At 45.4% G+C, this 19,416-nt stretch overlaps 1 protein-coding gene across 5 annotated transcripts in view; it reads right to left on the bottom strand.

Annotated features, from left to right (window-relative positions):
* The window catches only part of KCNAB1 (potassium voltage-gated channel subfamily A regulatory beta subunit 1), a 415,847-nt gene that overhangs the window by 107,206 nt on the left and 289,225 nt on the right, over positions 1–19,416 (bottom strand). For all 5 annotated transcript variants that reach the window (XM_025912884.2, XM_025912881.2, XM_025912882.2 and 2 more), the window contains exon 2: positions 14,523–14,566. In XM_025912884.2, coding sequence (XP_025768669.2) covers positions 14,523–14,566 — 44 coding nt within the window. The remainder of the gene's footprint in view (positions 1–14,522; positions 14,567–19,416) is intronic.

Here is a 19,416-nt window from a genome sequence, read left to right as displayed (position 1 = left end):
TTCCCTGACTCCCCAGAAGAGGTGGTCACTTCCTCATCTGTGCCATTTCTGTGTCTTACCTCTCTATCCTCTGCCTCTCTACTCCTAGCACTGTTACTAGCACTAGTCACTGTTAGACTGCTTTTTACCTTGTTTACTCTTTGGCCTCGCCCTTTCCTACCCTACTGTCCTCTCTTACTTGGCTGTCTCTTCCTCCAGGAAGCCTTCCACGACCTGCCCACCTCTCCCTTAGGCAGTCGTCATATGTGTTCCCACAGCACCTCAGATTTCTCTCAGAGCACTGGTCACACTGTGATTCACTCATTCATTCATTCATTCATTCCATGAATGAGACATACTGAACGCCTTCTCTGATCTAGGCATGTGATCTGAATGGATAATCCACCAAGAAATAAGTCAGACTGAAGAAGCTCACCAGCAAACATAAATACAGGGTGTCCTCTGGGGGCACAAAGCCCAGAGATGTAATCCATCCCAGGAATCTGGTCGCTACCCCCCCACCCCCTCCCCTGCACTCACTCACTGTGTGAGGCCAGGCAGTGGTGCTCTGGTGCATCTTCCCCCCCTTTTCCTCCAGCACAGCGTCTGGCACATCTTCATGCAATCCACGAACGTGAGAATGAATGAGGGGTGCCAGCCTCCGTGCTTTATGAGGACGATCAAATCTGTCGTCTGTCGTCGTGGTTCCTGGCCCCCTCAGAGCTCACAAACTAAGATGCACCAGCAGGGCCGGGACAAGCCAACCGCCCCTCCCAGGAAGGTGCTGAAAGGGAGGGTGACTGCTCTGCTCCTCTCCTTTGGTCCCGGGAATGATGTGACAGTAACAAAGGCACAGACAGCCGCTTCCAGAACTGTGTCTCAGGACCAGTCCTGTCTCCTCTCTTCAGCCAGTGGTTACACGGATCTGCTTCGCCGTATCTGCCGAGCAGGCTGCACTTTCTGCCCAGCAAGGGCTGAAGGACAGGGCAGCATTGAGCAGCATGGGGATGCTTGGGAGGGAAGGGGAGTGAGCGACCAGAAAGCAAAACGACAAAGTCCCACAGAAAACTTGTTTCCAGTCACCATAAGCAGAGCCCCGCCAGCACTTTCCATCCTTCTGCTTCCTGCTGCACAGCCTGTAGGGAGCCCCATGGCTAGGCCGTCAGCTCTAACTCAGCTACTGCTGGTTCCCTCATCACGTTTTCTTTTTTTTTTTTTCAACGTTTATTTATTTTTTTGGGACAGAGAGAGACAGAGCACGAACGGGGGAGGGGCAGAGAGAGAGGGAGACACAGAATCGGAAACAGGCTCCAGGCTCTGAGCCATCCGCCCAGAGCCCGACGCGGGGCTCGAACTCACGGACCGCGAGATCGTGACCTGGCTGAAGTCGGACGCTTAACCGACTGCGCCACCCAGGCGCCCCTCATCACGTTTTCTATCATTACATGTTGGGTAGCCTCTTCCCCCTTCCCATTTTAATTAGACGTCGGATGTAAAATGACCACTGATGGTATTTTCTGCTTTGCTCTTCGGGAGGTTTTTGCGTATTTTTGTCATCCAGGTGTTAGGATGACGCTCTTATTTGTAGATGAGCCTGGGGCTCTCTGATCCTCCAACATTTGGGGGAAAATGTAAAGGAGAGTATATTAAAAGGACAAAGGGACATAGTTCTCCTCTGGAGGAAAAGTATTGTCGATTAGGCAAACTGAGGGAGCAAGAAATGAACACCCACCAAGGTCACCAGACTCTGCGTGTACCTCACACTGTAGAAAAGCCTGGGAGACAGTCATTTTTAACCTTGGCCGCCAAAGGCATAGAAAAACTCAGAAAAGCAAAAATAAGGGTGGGGGAGGGTTTTCCAGTTCCAAGGATTTGTCTGAACTCGGAGCAGAGGAACACAGTGCTTTTTACGCAAGGGTCCTTTAAATTTCCTTTGGGCATCTGCATTCTGTAGACTTAACCAGCTTCAGGGCTGGTTCTTGGTTGACTGGATTCCTTCAGTAATTGGTTCAGGGACGGATACATACGCCAGCTGGAACCAATATTTATAGGAGGCTTGGGGCTGCTACAGCCATCTTGTCGCTCTGAGGGCAGCCTGAGAATGAGACCTCCCGCGTGCAGAGTTCACAGTCTGATCCCTGGATCAGGCCATTAAAGTGTCCACTGCCCACACGAGCCTAGAATTTTCTGTTTTGGCTTAAGCTGAGGTTTTCACTTTGCTTTGGCCGAGTTTTCTGTTCACTTATTCAAGAAGGCTTCTGACGGATTCACACTCAACAGATGTAAAAGGAGTTGGGATTTTATTCCTAATTTCATCCAGCTGAGGCCTCTAAGGCATAGGTATGAAATGCCACGCATTTCCCCTCCTGTGTGGACCCACAGCCGGTCACCCCCTCAGGCCTGTGTGCCGCCCTCCAAGGGCTCCCCTCAGCCCCACACTCTCTTAATCTGAGCACTCCATTCCACAGAAGGTCAGCACCCCGACGGATGGGTCCCTCGAATTCTAGCCTCACAATTAGAGGAACTCCACTTTGCTGATTGAAATTCGGAAACTTTCTCAAACTTCCATTTGGGTTTTTATGGTTTAAGAAAATAGTCTTATAAGTGTTATCTTTATAAAATTCGTGTACAGGGCAAATGCCAGGTAAACAACACGAATAGACTTGCATGTACATAAGGTGTGCCTTCGTCAGGCTTCTTCTTAGAGTAGAGGAAACACAGGCAGGACTAGCTGACGTCTTTAGGGCAATGTGCCCAGGAGGTTAAGTCGGGAGTTAGGAGCTTCCTTCAGGGCATCCAGGGGAACACAAAAGGTCTGCACTCACTTGTATTCTTACTTGGAAATCTCTTCCAGGGAGAGCGCACTGGGTCATGGGCCATGAGATGTGCATTCTGGCCCCCATGCTGTCTGTGGAGCTGTGATTGCCTGCCCTGAGTGATTCCCGGAGTCATTCCGACACCCCCATTCTCTAGTTCTACAGTAGACTGTGGGCATTTTCACCCAGCTGCCACTCTGGAGTCATGCGGAACTTGATCACTGCCCACATCATGACTGTCAGAGCTAGAATGAGCCTCCCATGTCTGGTCCAGCCATTCACTTCTCGAGGAGGAACCTGAGGCCGGGAAGAGGCTGTGGGCACTTGGAGGCTGCGGGTGGAGAAGAAGTAAGGATCAGGTGGCTGGTGGCCGGGCCAGAGGCAGGAGGTGTGGGCTCTGCTGTCTCTACCACTGGACTTGGACAAGACATTTCCCCTCTTTCTGATGAGGGAGCCTAAGGCAAGTTACCCATGCTGCCATTGCCTGTCCCCCCAGGTGGGATATGTGTGATATTCCCCGGGCACTCCTGGCTGCCCAAGAACAAAGGAAAGGGAAAAACAAATGGTTAACTGATGGAGATCACAGTCATACAGGACAGGAGTCTCCATCAGTTCACAAATATCTTAGTAAATTACAAGAAAAAGGCCATTTTATCAGTAGCCTAATCTTCAGAAACCTATAAACTCAGTTTCCTGGAGCTCCGACATCACCCTCCCCTCTGGAGTGATGTGGGGATCAAAGACAAGAAGGAAATGGTAGGTCAGATTAAACTTCCTTATAACCTGCAGCTCATTGACAAATACTTGAGGCAAATACAGACTGAACCATTTCTCCAGGAACCCCCTACTGTCCTAATGTTAATGCCTGACTAGAGGGAAAACAACTTTAGCTTGACAAGAGCAAGGCCTCCAGTATCTTAGGAGTCTTCTTTGACATATCAAAGTCCCTCTGGAGTCCTCCCTTTTGCCCTTACCTCCCTCAACTCCATAGTATATAACCAGTCACTCCTCACAATTCCAGTGCAGCTCTTCCTGCCTGTGGGTCCTCTCCCCGTGCTTTAATAAAATCCCCTTGTTGCAACAAAGATGTCTCAAGAATTCTTTCTTGGCCATCAACTCCAGACCCCCACCACTCCAAACCCCCATCATCCCTGCCTCTGTTTTTCTCATCTGTACAGGGGGTGGTGACTGCAAGGACTAATGACCCCTCTCATATGTGTGAGACCCTGTGTATAATTATCAGTTCCAGCAAACGGCCTGCATCAGGGTCTCTGGAGGACCTTCTCTCCCCTGCTACCTGACGGTTGTACAAAGACTGGCTTCATTTGTCAATCATAGGTTAGGAAGTGAGGGCCACTCATCCTTGTTAAAGTGGGGGGTGAAGATGGGGTTGTTAGAGACTCCTTTGTTTTCTCTTCCCAAGCTCTTCCCTGGCGCCAGCTCTGAGGCAGCTGCTCTCTCCGGCTGGCTCTATCTTAGCTCCTAATACACTCTAGGAGGGAAGGCAAAGGCACATGGCCCGCAGTCACTGGCCATTCACAGTATAAGCAGGTTCTCAGCAAACCTTATGCATTTAATTGATGAAAGTAGGAAATGAGGAAGAAATACTCTAAAACAATCTCGTAAAAGTACAAATGCCTGCTCAGTTTTAATGTGTAGGCACCACGGCAGTTATTCAAGGTAGACTTTCCAGCCCCAGATTCTCTTGTCGTATGTTTGTTATCCACGCAGTGTTTCAATTTTGTGGGTATTTTGGTCTTAAGATAACTCACTCTGTCAGGAAGAAAAATTGGTAAACTCTCTAAGGGAAGAAACTGTACTTTTTAAATTGTTTCTCAAGTGTCTTAGAGGCACCTCATAAATATTTGTTGTTGTGTTGTTATAATAATAGGCAAAGTGGCTCGTTTACACTGGCCTTGCTACAAGAATGAGACTCACGAAGGGTGTCACAAAAATAATGCCATCCATGTTAAATATTTAATGTCATCTTCTCCTAGTGTCAGAATATTTAGTTCAGTGAGAGCATCTCTCAGGCAGAGGCAGACAGGCCAGTACATTCTGCACATATGCAACACATTAAAAAGAAGCCCACAAGGTTTATTCTTACGACTCACCACTTTTGCTCTGGAAGGTTGCCCTGATCAGGGAAGGGCATAAGGCAAGACAGGCCCAGGTGGCAGGTGCTGAATGGAAGGGAAGGCGAGCTCAATCTGGGCAGATTCTCCTCTGGGAGCCTGCCGGTCAGGTGGAGATGCCTCAGGCCAGCTCCAGGGGCTAGCAGGAGGGGGTCACAGATGCTGGCTCCTGGCTCACGAGTCCCAGGTCATACCCGTCTCAGTCTCCTTCCACCTGGTTGGGGCAATGGCTTCCAACCCTGTCACCATCTCAGAATCATTAGTGAGGCCTTTTAAAAACATCTGCAGCCGGAGCGGGCCTCAGGGGCTTCTCACTCCAGAGGTCTAGATAGAGACTGGCTACCTGCATTTTTTAAAGCACCACACATAATTCTGATGTGCGGTCACAGTGGAGAAGAAACACCTCTTGAGAGAGTCAGTGTAGGCTCTCCAAGGTGTTAAATATTTTACTCTAGGAGAATGAAGTGTGAAGGGCTGCCTAAAGAACACAAAACATGCTGAAGGTAGAGGCAGTTTGCACCGCCCTGTAAGTTACAGCCTCAAGACTTGTGTAAAACAGGGCCCTGGAGGCATGGGGTGTTCCTTTTCACTGCTTACACCCAGACCTAACCCTGTCTGGTAGCACTACAGAAAACGCCCTTCCTGACCAGAGAACAGCCCAGACCTCCTGTGGGATGATGGTATTATTATTATTATTTTTTAAGTTTATCTATTTTGAGAGAGAGAGAGAGAGAGAGCATGACAGTGCGAGTAAGGGCAGAGAGGGAGAGAGAGAGAATCCCAGGCAGGCTCCGTGCAGAGGCCAATGAGAGGCTCTATGACTGCGATCATGACTTGAGCCGAAATCAAGAGTCAGATGGTTAACCGACTGAGCCACCCGGGCGCCCAGGATGATGGTATTCTATAGGTATAGCTATTCTATGAGCATGTGACCACAATATCCCCCCATCTGTGTTCCCTCATCTCCCTATATCATGTGTCACTTCCTGGAAATATCTGGCCACTTGGCTTGCCACACACACCTGTGTGATGTTTTAAAAAACCAGCAAAAGGTTTTCATTAGTCAGGGTTCTCTAGAGAAACTGAATCTTATAATTTTTTTTATATAATTCCTTATTATACACCTTTTTATATGTAAATATTTATATAATTAGACTAAAATATAAAATCTCTCTATATATAGACTTGTGTATCTAGATATATATACCTATCCATCTCAAGAGACACATACATATATAGATTTACTCTAAGGAACTGGCTCACATTATTGGAAGGCTGAGAAGTCCCAAGATCTGACATCTGCAAGCCGGAGACCCAAGAGAACTGCTGTGTAGATTCAGTCCAAGTCTGGAGGCCTGAGAACGGGAAGAGCCCATGGTTTCAGTTCTAGTCCAAAAGCCAGCAGGCTTGAGAGCAGAGAAGAAACAGTATTTCAGTTTAAGTCCAAAGGTCTGAAACGTCTGCTGTTCCAGCTCAAAGCACTCAGGCGGGAGGAGCTCCCCTCCTCCAAGGAGGGTCAGCCTTTTTGTACTATTCAGGCTTCAATTGACTGAATGAGGACCACCCAAACCACATTCAGCAGGGCCATCCAGGGCCATCCGGCTTTACTTAGTCTACCAATTCAAATGTTAATCCCACCCTGGGGCACCTGGGTGGCTCAGTCAGTTGAGCGTCTGACTTCCGCTCAGGTCATGATCTCACTGTCGGTGAGTTCGAGCCCGGCGTCGCGCTCTGTGCTGACTGCTCAGAGCCTGGAGCCTGTTTCAGATTCTGAGTCTCTCTCTCTCTCTGACCCTCCCCCATTCATGCTCTGTCTCTCTCTGTCTCAAAACTAAATAAACGTTAAAAAAATTAAAAAAAAAATGTTAATCCCACCCAAAAACACCCTCAGGACACTCCCCAGATTAACGTTTGACTACAAATCCGGGCCCCCCTGTGGCCCTGGCAAGCTGACAAATAAAATGAACCATCACAAGCCTTTTTTCTTGCAAACATCTTATCTGGAGGGAAGTATATCCCAGAGTACACAGTGCAGGGTAAAGTCAGCCTCTTTCAAGCACCTGTAGGAGCAGCTACCCACTATGGTGTGTCACTTCCCATGGCATCAGTCAGACAGGCCTCTGCTTCTAATGTGAGACCGTGTGGGGTAACTCAGAGTGTGGGCAGATACCCTTCTAACTGTTGATACAGCTCTGAGCCCCACCCCAGGCTGGACTCCATGTCACTGTGTATGCAGCACATCCCCTGGCCCCTAACCCACTCTGGGACAATCCTCAACGTTGGACCTTTCTGTGTCCTCTCCCCACTTGCCACCTCCCACTTCCACTTGGCCTTCGCTGTTTCGGCATTGATACGCTGCTGGAAAAAACCCAAAGAACTGGGCTGGCTGGTCCTCAGCGATTCGTGATTTCTAACTTCAGCTGGATCTTCACTATCACACCGTGTGCTTTTTGCCATTACTTAGCCAATGATCCATCTATCTTGTCAGCCATTCAATAAACACTGTTGATCGCCTGCTACTTGCCAGATATTGTGTTCTGCTAAAGATACAACAAGGGTACAGGAAAAAACAGAGTTGGTCCCTGCTCTCAGGGAGCATACAGCCTGGCAGACTCTAGAAGGCAGATGCCCTAAATCTGCCCCAAAAGGCCAGTCCTCTGTATTCGCAGGTGACCTCAATGACAAGCACAGGTTTGCCTTGCTAGAAGTTCCTGGGTCTCTGTTTGCACCCCAGAGCTCCTTCCATTACTCCTTATGACCTCTGGATCTCTGAAACCAGAAGCTGAAGGGCTCAGGGTGCTAGGGTGGCTCGGTCAGTTACGTGTCCAACTTCGGCTCAGGTCATGATCTTGCAGTTCATGAGTTTGAGCCCTGCATAGAGCTCTGAGCTGATGGTGTGGAGCCTGCTTGGGATTCTTTCTCTCTCCCCGCACCCCCCCCTCACTTGCACTTTCTCTAAGTAAATAGATAACACTTAAAAAATAAATAAATAAATTGAAGGTCTCTCTGGTCACCGCCCCCACAATGCTCCTGCTTCTTCGAGCCCTCCTTCCTCTTACTGTTCCTTCTGCATTTCTCCCTTCTGAGATTTTAGCTCGTCTACCTTGATTCCCCATCCGGGAACCCTAGCAACCTCCCCTGCTCAGGGAGACTTCTCATTCTGCATTCCCAAGTTGCCAAATCCTGTTTATTCTTCTTCCTAAATAATTCTCTCCTTTCTGTGTATCTTTAATGCTTCCTGTAGTACTGCCTCATCACTTGACTCCTAATTCCTCTCCTTGTCTCCAGTCTCAACCCTTTCCCTCAAGCCAGCCTTCATATCGCTGTCAGAAACAAGCCTACTACACTGGACGATGTCCTGCTCTTGATCCAAGTGCTTAAGTGCCTTTTCACAGCTAGAATAGGATTTTCAAACTTTCTGGGTGTTTTGGGTTTTTCTGGCAGAAGGATCTTTCCTGCCCACCTCCTTCAAAATGGAATCTGAAGCCCTACAGAGAAATGAGCTATTAAGCCATGAAAAGACATGGAGGAACCGTAAACGCATACTGCTAAGTGATGAAGCCAATATGAAAAGGCTACATACTGCGTGATGTCCATACTCTATGAAATTCTGGAAAACACGAAACTATGGAGATAGTAGAAGAATCAGTGGTTGCCAGGGGTGAGGGGGAGGGAGAGATAAATAGGCAGAGCACAGAGGAGTTTTAGGGCAGTGAGATTACCTGTATGATACTATAATGAGGATTATACATTAGTATACATTTGTCTAAACCCACAGAACATACGACACCAAGAGTTATGCACACACCTAAGGTAACTACAGTTTGGGTGATACTGACGTGTCAACGTAGGACTGTCACAAAGGTGACACTCTGGTATGGGATGTTGATAGTGGGGCAGGCAGTGTATATGTGGGGCAAGGGGAGGCATCTATCCTTTCTACTCAATTTTGCAGTGAACCCAGAATTGCTCTAAAACATACAGTCATTGGGGCACGTGGGTGGCTCAGTCAGTTGAGCATCTGGTTTGGATCATGATCCCAGGGTTGTGGGATCAAGCTCCACATTGGGATCAGTGCTGAGTATGGAGCCTGCTTAAGATTCTCTCCTCTCTCCCTCTACCTCTCTCCCCCACTCATATGCTCTGTCTCTAAAACAAAACAAATAAAATAAAATAAAAAATAAAAGATGGTCATTTATTACACATTGCATTAAAATTTTTTAATTTATAGGTGGCTCAGTCAGTTCAATGTCTGACTTTGGCTCAGGTCATGATCTCGAAGTCCATGAGTTCGAGCCCCGCGTCGGGCTCTGTGCTGACAGCTCAGAGCCTGGAGCCTGCTTCCGATTCTGTGTCTCCCTCTCTCTCTGCCCCTCTCCTGCTCACTCTCTCTTTCTCTCTCTCAAAAATAAACATAATTTTAATTTACATTTAAAATATAAATTTACTTTAAAACGTTTACATTTAAATTTACATTAAAATTTGTTCTATTTATCTTTACCTTTAGAAAAAGTGGAGCTCCTTTGATGAAGGCTGTGGCAATGGAAGAAAAAGGGTGGAGTGAGATGGAGCCCTGTCTGTGTCTCACCCCCAAGCGTTCCCTTGTGACCTGGGGACCTGGGAATTGGAGGAACACCAGAGATGCAGAAGACATGAGCTAAATGACTTAGCAAGGTAAACAGGGGCTCTCGTGGTCAGGCCTGGCTTTCCTTCCAGGCACATTCCTCGTGGTTCCCTGACACCCTGCCTTCACAATATTCTACACAAACACTAGCGTTTCCCCAAGCGCCTCCCGCTCCACGGGGTCTCTCTCCAGGCTCGTGCTTCTCCCTCTGTCTTGAATCCTTTGCCCTTTCTCCACTTGGTGATTTCCTGCAAGTCTCAACTCTATAGCAGCACCTTCTCTGTGAAGTTCTCCCCAAGTTCTTCAGGAGACTTTCCTCAGGCTTGGTTCATCTTATCCTGGCATCTGGCAAACGTAGTGTCTGTTTCCACACGCCGAACTCCTACTGTGTGAGCGATGTGAGAGCAGGATCCTTGCTATCCCCTATAACCAGCAAAATGTCTGGCTTCCTAAGCGTTTGCTGAGAATGAATGAGTAAACGAATGAACAAATGAATGAGTGAATACATCAACTCGACTCTTCCTGTCTCAGAAGATGATCCCACATTCTAGGAGATGATTTTCACTCACTCCTTGGTAGATTTACTTTTTTCGCCACAAGCTTCTTTGACATTGGGGCTTGATAGCACTGGTCAATGTATTTACAAACCAGGCCAGCCATCAGCAACCCATAGATGGGTTTGGCCGCTTCATTTCTTCCCACATTTCAATAGCTGGCAGAGCCATGGGCCTTCAGAGGTGTCTTCAGTTTATCCTTAAGTGATTTCACCTTTCTGTTCCCATTTACACGTGTTCTTAGTTTATGAAAAGGAAGCTTGCCAGCCTGTCCTCTGGTAGAACAGAAAGTCAGGACTGTTAGCTTTAACTATGACCTTTAGAATATTTCGATAAAAGACAATTGTAATGGTGTGATTGCTTGGTACATTTATGTATCTACTTATTTTTATTTTCTTTTGAGAGAGAGACAGCACACGTGAGTGCCTGCGGGAGGGGCAGAGGGAGAATCTTAAGCATGCTCCATGCCCCGTGCGGAGTCTGACCTGGGGATCAATCTTACAACCACGAGATCATGACCTGAGCCAAAATCACGAGTCGAATGCTTAGCCCCTGCTTGGTACATTTGATACCTAATTTCCAAAGCCTCAGTTGAACATGGGCTGTAACTGAGCAGACATCCTGAGCCTGCAGCGGTAAAACTGGCTCCTCCTGGATTTGAGAGCTGGGGTCTGCAGAGCCAGATAGATTATCTAAGCCTGGTGCATATTCCTTTCTATGATGTTTTCCGTCTTCTCTGGCTTACAGAGGCCCTTAGAAAAGCGCTCAAAAAAATGCTCATTCAACCAAACGTTTTACCTGTTTTGAATGAAGTCAGTCCCATGAACTTCTTTGTTTCCTCCTATTTTTCATGCAATGTCTTATCACAAGTGTTTAGGCTCTCAGAAAAACGTAAAGCTCAAATCAGGACTTGCTACACCTGAATCAGAGTTCTGTTTCAAAGTTCACCAAAATACCAATAGCACACACACACACTGGGTTTTTTAAAAACTACAGTCTGCCCTCTGGAGACTCATTTCCATGTGGCCCTTCAGAAACACCTGAATTTTTTTTTATAACTTGAAGGGCTTTGGCTTGAGTTTTCTATGTACTTTTGACTAACTTACTTTCCGCCATAGATACGGACTCTATGAGATCATTGGTCTATGACTTTTTCACTATATTTCTTAATTTATATTTATAGGTAATTTCTTTCAAAAACAAATAGTGAATAATTATTTACCATAAAGCACATTCTTAAAAGGACTAAGGTCAGACTATCTCTGATAATGAACCTCCAGAGTCTTTCAAAGACAAGTAAATGACAACAAGATCAGAGCCATAAATTAAGCAAGTGTCAAATTTCCTTTGACTTACGGTAATCGAAGACCACCCTCACCACCCAAATCATATCATTAGGGAGAATCAGAAAAACTTGGGCATCGATAGCCTTCAATATCTTTGAAATACAATAAAAGGAGGCAGAATTGCCACTACCTTTAATTCATTCACTACCATCCCCTCCCTGGTCCCCACACTCTCGTTCAACAGGGGCCAAGAAATCCTTCCAATGCTTTCGTGGTGCCTGCTCACCACTTTGAATCCCACATCACCAGGCCCCAATGTTGTAGTTGCTTAGCCACCCCTAGCCATTCTCTCCTGGCTCTGAAAATTTTAGCTCTGGCTCAGTGTCCCTCTCTTCAATATTAATTTTGTCATACTTTAGAGTGATTTCAGGGACTACAAAGATAATCCTTCCCTGCGCCTTTATCTCTCGGTTTCTTGACCTCCTCCTCTCCACCGATCTTGTCTTTTTTTCTTTTTTTTTTAATTTTTTTTTTTTTAACATTTATTTATTTTTGAGACAGAGAGAGACAGAGCATGAACGGGGGAGGTGACGAGAGAGAGGGAGACACAGAGTCGGAAGCAGGCTCCAGGCTCCGAGCCATCAGCCCAGAGCCCGACGCGGGGCTTGAACTCACGGACCGCGAGATCGTGACCTGAGCCGAAGTCGGACGCTCAACCGACTGAGCCACCCAGGCGCCCCCTGATCTTGCCTTCAACACAACCTCAGCCACCCTCTGCCCATGGACACATCTTCGACTTGTTACTACCCAAACTGAATGTCCCAAACCTCAGTTTCAAGCATCCTCCTTTCTAACTGCCACTTTCTATCCTTCAAACTTACTGTCTCTACTGCTCTTATTCCAACAATGCTCTGGTCCTTCTGTTTGTACAATTCATCAATCCTACTCATTTTCTATTGTCCTGCCATCTCCTCATTTACTTGTGGATCATAACCCTGGATTTAGTCCTCATTTTCCTCTCTGCTCAGTTTAAACTCTGAGGTCCACCATTATAATCACCCCTTTCCATAAACTCTCAGTTTCTTGGCTTCTCTTTTTCATCATATGCCCTTGAAAAACCCCATCTGAACACCTGAGTGTGGCTGCAGGAAAAACACCCAGCCACAGAGATGGTCTCACTTCTAATTTATTAGCATGAATCTCTAGCAGATCCTTAATGCCATCCAGCCACTCTGACGTATCCCTTGGTCCATACACCCTTCTGCTCTCCTGGATGTCCTCTTTCTCACCCGACTTTCAACACCTGCTTCCCATCATCACTAACAGCCGATGACCCTTGCTCCTGATTTGCACTGAGAATATAGAAGCAACAAAAGAACGTCTACGACATACCGCCAACCCACCCAGCAGCTTCAAAGCCCATGTACTCTGCCTGCTTTCAACTTACTCTCTTCTTGTGTCTTCAAGAAATCATTCTAGGTATTTTTCTCTCCTCTCCTACGTTATTTTTTTTTCCTTCTCAAAAGGATTTCCTTCTCAGCGTACAAATACGCTGTCATTTCTTCCATGTGTAAGAGCACTGTCTCTGACTGTGCCCGCCTATCCGTCTGCCTCTCCATTCTCTGCTTCCTTTTATAGACAGAGTCATGAAAAGCGTATCCACCAGCTATTTACTTCCCATGCTCTCTTCAGTCATGCATGAGCTCTCCACCTCCCCAAACTGATCTTTTCAAAGTCATCAGTGACCGCGTTGCTGCTGTATGATTAATTCTTGGACCTCATCTTGCTTGACCTGTGAGCAGCATTTGATAGGGTTGGTCACTCCGTCCTCCTTTAAATAATGTCTTCAGCTGGATTCCAGGACTCTGCGTTCTCCTGGTTCTCTGCCTACTGCCCTGACTGCTTCTTTTCAGTTTTCTTGATTGGCTTTTGCTCATTTTCCTGATTTCTTAATGTTGGATTCCCCAGGTCTCGGACCCTGTGCTCTTGTGTTTCATCTATACTCAGTCCCATAGCGTTCTCATCCAGTCTTATGGCTTAAACAGCATCCGCGCGTTGATGACTTTCGAGTCATGTACGTGACCCATGCCTCTTCTCTAAAGTCCAGATTCATACACCCATTTACCTATTTGACCTTTTTGTCTTGGATATCTAACAGGTATCAGAAACAATACATCCCAAATCAATCTCCCTTCTCCCCCTCTCTAAATCTTTCCTCCTTCCTTCTCTCACATCTCATTTGCTGGTAGCTGCATCCTTTCCACTGTTCAAGCAAACCCTCCCACCCCCATCATCTTTGCCTCTCCTCCTTTGTCCTCCACTCCACAAAGAATCAAACAAAGAATCTGCCAGCCTCTATCTTCAAAGCAGAGCCGTAATCTGATCACTCGTCGGCACCTCCTCAGCTGCCATCACGGTCTAGACCCTCTTAGGTTACAAGGATAGTTCTCATGGTGTCAAAAGGTCCAAACACCAGGGCTGCTTTTTCTCATATGTGGGAGAAATCAGGAGGCCTTATTCCCTCCCCAAGTCTCATACTTACATTTCACCATTTCAGACTCATTCTCATGCTGTTACCATTGCCATCTCTAACTTAGTCTTGTTTAGATATCAACATTTTCTGGGAGGAATAGTATATGTATTTACATATATACATTATTTATATATATTGCCCCAGAGTATTTAAGGTACATTATAAGAGTACACAAAGTACGTAACAATAGAAAAAAAAATAAGCGAGTAAATTAGGCAAAGGGAAAAGAAGGATAGAAAAAAAATCCAGATGAAGCTACGGGCGGGTGAGCATACAAATGCATACAATGAGGTTCTTCACCTTTGCTGAACGTGAGTAACAGGGAAGTTTCTTCCACGAAGGTGTGCTTTTATGATCAGATTTGTTTCTGCTTGATGGGCCCCATATGGCATCATGAGCACGGTGGCTCTTTGGGCCGAGAGAGGGAGACGGCTGTGTTGGGCAGGACAGGCTCAGAGGAGAAGGGAAGCGATGTTAGTCAGGAAGTCCCTCCTTACCTGAGACCGGGTCTCAACATAATCCTAGTCACTCCTTTAGTGTTCTCCCCAGCCTCCCACCTCCCGGGCCATCCCCACAGGATACGCCTGGTACTTACCAAGACCCAAGCAAGAAACTCTGAGTCCCGATTTTCCAAGATTCCTAGAATAAAAATAAAGCAACACACGGTCATGACTTTGTCAGGTGAAACTATTCACATTGAACTAGGAATACTGTATCTCCCTTTGGACACTGTTTTTGACTAGGGTTGTGGTAAAGACAGAACTGCAGGTGCAGGTTCGTGGTCCTGGGAAGAGTCTTTTGCCTCCATCTGGGTGCTGGGAGGCTCAAAATGTGCTCAGGCTCAGCACAAGATGAAAATGTCCCCCACTAAATGCAGCTTTTCAGGCCTGAATGATCTTCTTTACCCATTTGTTAACAAATCTATTTTCTCTCTCTCCTTCTAGAATGTGAGTTCCTTGAGGGCAAAATTTGTATTTTATTCACCATCCAGTCATTCGTTATTCATTTTTCATTTATCACCAGAACCTGACACACAGCGTACCCTTAATAAATATTTGTTGGCTGAGTAACCAACAAACTGATTTCTAAAACAGAATATTATTACTAATGGTTGGGAATTATTAGAAGAATAAATTCAAAATGATCCTTTAGGCTATTTAAACTAACTTACAGATATCTCTTGACTTATGATGGGGTTATGTCCTGAGAAACCCAACCTAAGTTGGAAATATCATAAGTTGAAAATGCATGGAATTCACCTAACCCAGCAAACATCATAGCTTAGCCTAGCCTATCTTAAACATTCACAGAACACTTATGTTAGCCTATAATTGAGCAAAATCATCTAACGCAAAGTCTATTTTATAATAAAGTGTTGAGTATCTCATGTAACTTATTGACTACTGTACAGGGAGGAGGAGGAGGAAGGAGGAGGAGGAAGAAGGGAGAAGAGAAGGAGGAGGAAGAGGAAGAGGAAGGAGGAGAAGGAGGAGAAGGAGGAGAAGGAGGAGGAGAAGGAGGAGGAGAAGGAGGAGGAGAAGGAGGAGAAGAAGGAGGAGAAGGAGGAGGAGGAGGAGGAGGAGGAGGAGGAGGAGGAGGAGGAGGAGGAGGAGGAGGTTTGGACGGGTCTACAATGGTTGCAAGTATATTGGCTATTTACCCTCCTGATTGCAGGGCTGCCCGGGAGCTGCAGCCTCCTGCCCAGCATCATGAGACAGTATCCTAACATGTATTTCTAGCCTGGGAAAAGGTCCAAATTCAAAGTCAGAAGTATGGTTTCTACTGAATGCACATGCCTTTCACACCATCACAAAATCAAAAAAAACCTTAAGTCAAACCATCATAAGTTGGGGGAGCCTCTCATGTCTTTATGAAAGGCTCCATAAAATTGCTACAAGGTCAGATAATGGGGCACCTGGGTGGCTCAGTCAGTTAAGCATCTAACTGTTGATTTTGGCTCTGGTCATGATCTCTCAGTTCACGGGATTGAGCCCTGCATCAGGCTTTGCGCTGACAATGCAGAGCCTGCTTGGGATTCTCTCTCTCCCTCTCTCTCTCCCTCCCCCTCTCTCTCCTCCTCCCCTTGCTTGTGCTCCTTCTCACACAAAATAAACAAACATTAAAAAAAACCCTTTTTTTTAAAGATCAGATAGTCCTTTTTAACTGATTATTTTTTCCTTCATCAATCCCTTTGATTTTCATCCCTAAAAGCTTATCAAAAAGAGGGGATATATTTTCACTCTCTAAATAGAGAACTAAGCACTCGAGTCTTCATTGTAAGGTATTCCGTGGAGACCCACACCCATCCCATCTTCCTGCCATTTCTGCCAAACAGCTGTCATAGAAGAGATCAAATTCTCAGAGAATGCCTCACAGAACCTTGTATGGGTCTGATGTGAGGAGGTGTAGCTTAAATAATTGATCGTGGTAGAAAAGTACACCCCTTACTCTCTGATCAGATGCTCTTAGGAGAACACAATCCCCCAGCCCCTGCCCGTTTCTACCCCAAACAAGATAGCACAGACTTTTCCAACTGCCACATAGCTCAGTTCTTCTAAGTGCTCTCGATTCATCCACAGTTTGTCTTCTTTAGAGGCAGTAACTAGTGCTCTCATTTTTGCCTCTATTTCTTTCCCGTTTATTATTCCTGTCTATAAAATGCTGCCTAAGCAACACATTGAGTTTCATAGCCTAGTCCAAAGTGCATTATGCTGCAAGGAGTTGAAAGACCTGGGTCTGTGACCTATTGTTGAAATTAGCCAGGTAACCTCCGGGGTTCAATTTCTTCACTGGTAAAATGAAATATTAATGCCTGGGCCATTCATCTAGCATCACGTCTGTGGGATCGGAATGTGATGATGCATGCTAAGGTGTTGCAGAGCAGACAAATGCAAAGCATAATTATTTTTGGTGTTTTCGGACTCTGCACCCCCTCTCACAGACCTAGTGCTACATTTTCCCATTTGAAGTGGGTGAATCCACCTGGAAGGAAACTATTGCATAAACGAGTGTGTGAAAAACACTTTGAACAACTGAATAGGAGAAAAATAACTGAACTTCTCCCATGGAAATAGTTTGCGTAAGAAATGATCCTTTGAGTAGTTTCTCAGAGAACCACAGGATGTAAAATCAGAAGATTTTTCTTTTAGTCTAAAAGTCTGATTTTAAAAGATAGAAATATAGAACCAAAGCTCTATAGTAGGGAGAATAAAAAAGACTACACCAAGACAAAAAAGTGTATATATATATACATATATGCATATGTATATATATATGAAATAAATATTAAAAAATAAAATCATAAAAAATTTAAAAAAACATAAGTGCAGTCAACCCTTGAACGACACAGATTTGAACTGCATGGGTCCATCATACGTGGATTTTTTTTTAAGTAAATACAGTACAGTACTACAAATATATTTTCTCTTCCTTATGATTTTCATAATAACATTTTCTCCTCTCTAGCTCACCTTATTGTAAAGATACAGTATATCATACAAAAATATACAAAATAGGTGTTGACTGCTTATGTTATCAGTAAGGCTTCCAGTCAATAATAGGCCATTAGCAGTCGGGGTTTTGGGGACTCAGAAATTATACACAGACTTTCAACTGCACAGGGGGTCTGTGCTCCTAACCTTCACATTGTTCAAGTGTCAACTCTATGTGTGTAACTAACAGTCTTCCAGGTGGAGATATTCAATACTGACGCCTCAGGAAGAACTTACTGAGAGGTCACCGCATTCCAAGTGATGTGCAGCTCATGGAGATACAGAGGGGAACCCATTCTGGCTTTCTACCTCCAGGGAGCTCTCTATCCTCTATCTTTTCCGAGGGGCACAGAGAAATATCCACGTAACTACCATATAGTGAGGTATGTCCTCCCTGGATGTCTTTGGAAGAATACGAAAGGGCTATCTCAGACCTGTATTCGCTTAACTATGTAGGTGTCTTGGGAAAAAAAATCTCAGTAAGAATTTGCACCTAATTTTAATCTTTCCATGATTCAGAGGACAAAAGGGAGTGCAGAAAACTATGCAGAGCAAGACACTGTTGTGACAAAATCAAAGAGGACAAGGTCCTGTCACTGGGTACTTACTGAACAACATCCCAGCACCAAGGTGGGGAGACCTGACCTATTTTCCTTATGACAGTGACTTAGGAAGATAATCATCACTCTGCTATGGGTTCGGAAGACCAAACTTGAGAAACGAGAATTGTCAGCAAAAAACAAACTGCAAAGTAGCAAGTACTAAATGTGGCCCATTTTCTTGCCATTGATGTTTAAACACCCAGGCCAGCTTTTCCGGAATGAAGGCCTTAGAATATTTTGCGCTATGTGAAAAGTTCCATGACAAATGTTGATCCAGAGGTGACAGATCACGCATTGATCTTTGGTGTTTTTATTTCCTTTAACTCTCTCTAAATGTCTTCGTTCTCTACAGGGAATGGTGATGAAACTCAGGTGATTGTTTTTCAAGTGAGAGACATTTTCTGTCTCTCACGGAGCCCTATCTGGTCTCTAAATCCACTGCCCTTACTGTGTCCAGGGGTGAGTCTCTGTGAGACTCCTACCTTGTAAGACATTCTTAACACGTGATGATACTTCTCCTTCTGTAGATGTAGAAGGTGGGAGGAACCAGCTCCCTCCAGTTCAGCTCACAGAATTCCAACACAATTTCCGTGATCACGGAATGGAGATGTTGCAATTGTCCACATATTCTGATCCATTTCAGCTCTGCTGGGTAACAGAAATCCAAACACTGGACCTATTTGATCTAATGAGTACAAATGATATTATCAAGGCTTGTTTGTGTGGCTATCACACCAGATAATGGTCAGGTTTACATACCGTGCTAGGCTGTAACAGATGCCACGGAATGTTCTTCACCCCACATACGGAGTTTTCATAACGACTTCGTGATCTTGCATGACTTTATGCAACAGAACAGCTTTACAGAATTTCATTTTATTTTCTAATTCCTCAGCGTTCACACAATTGAGGCTACATAAACATTCTGTGAACACATCCAATTTCTAATTAGATTGAATTTCTTTCCCTTTTGATTCAAAATAGTCTCACTGCACTCACTGGTTTACCTATTTTATCTGTGTCAGATATGCCAGAAGGAAGACTCACCGTGTCCATTTTTAGTATCTGCTCCTGTTCAACTCAAAATAAAAGCTCCTCTTTCCCAGGTGAACCTGGGCCGCTCTGCTGCTAATATTAGAAATGAATGACATCAATATGGGGGAACAGGACACTTAGCTTTGTCAGTCAAATGCTGGAAACCCTAAATCTGAAATCAGAGCTTCAGGAAAGAGTTATCTGGAAAAGGGATACAGGTTCTTGAGAACACCACGATTGCATCTCTCTCCCTCCCTCCCTCCCCCCCCCCTCTCTCTCTCTCTCTCTCTCTCTCTCTTTTTCCTGTAGGCAGGACTGTCCCTTCCATGAACGCGCGCCTGAACTTATTTTAAGCCGATGG

This window comes from Puma concolor, chromosome C2 (assembly GCF_028749965.1).
Source record: "Puma concolor isolate L17-30 chromosome C2, mPumCon1.1.hap2, whole genome shotgun sequence".
In the NCBI taxonomy this organism is placed as follows: Eukaryota; Metazoa; Chordata; class Mammalia; order Carnivora; family Felidae; genus Puma; species Puma concolor.
The sequence above is the reverse complement of the archived record's forward strand: the minus strand, read 5'-3'. Positions and strand labels throughout refer to the sequence as shown.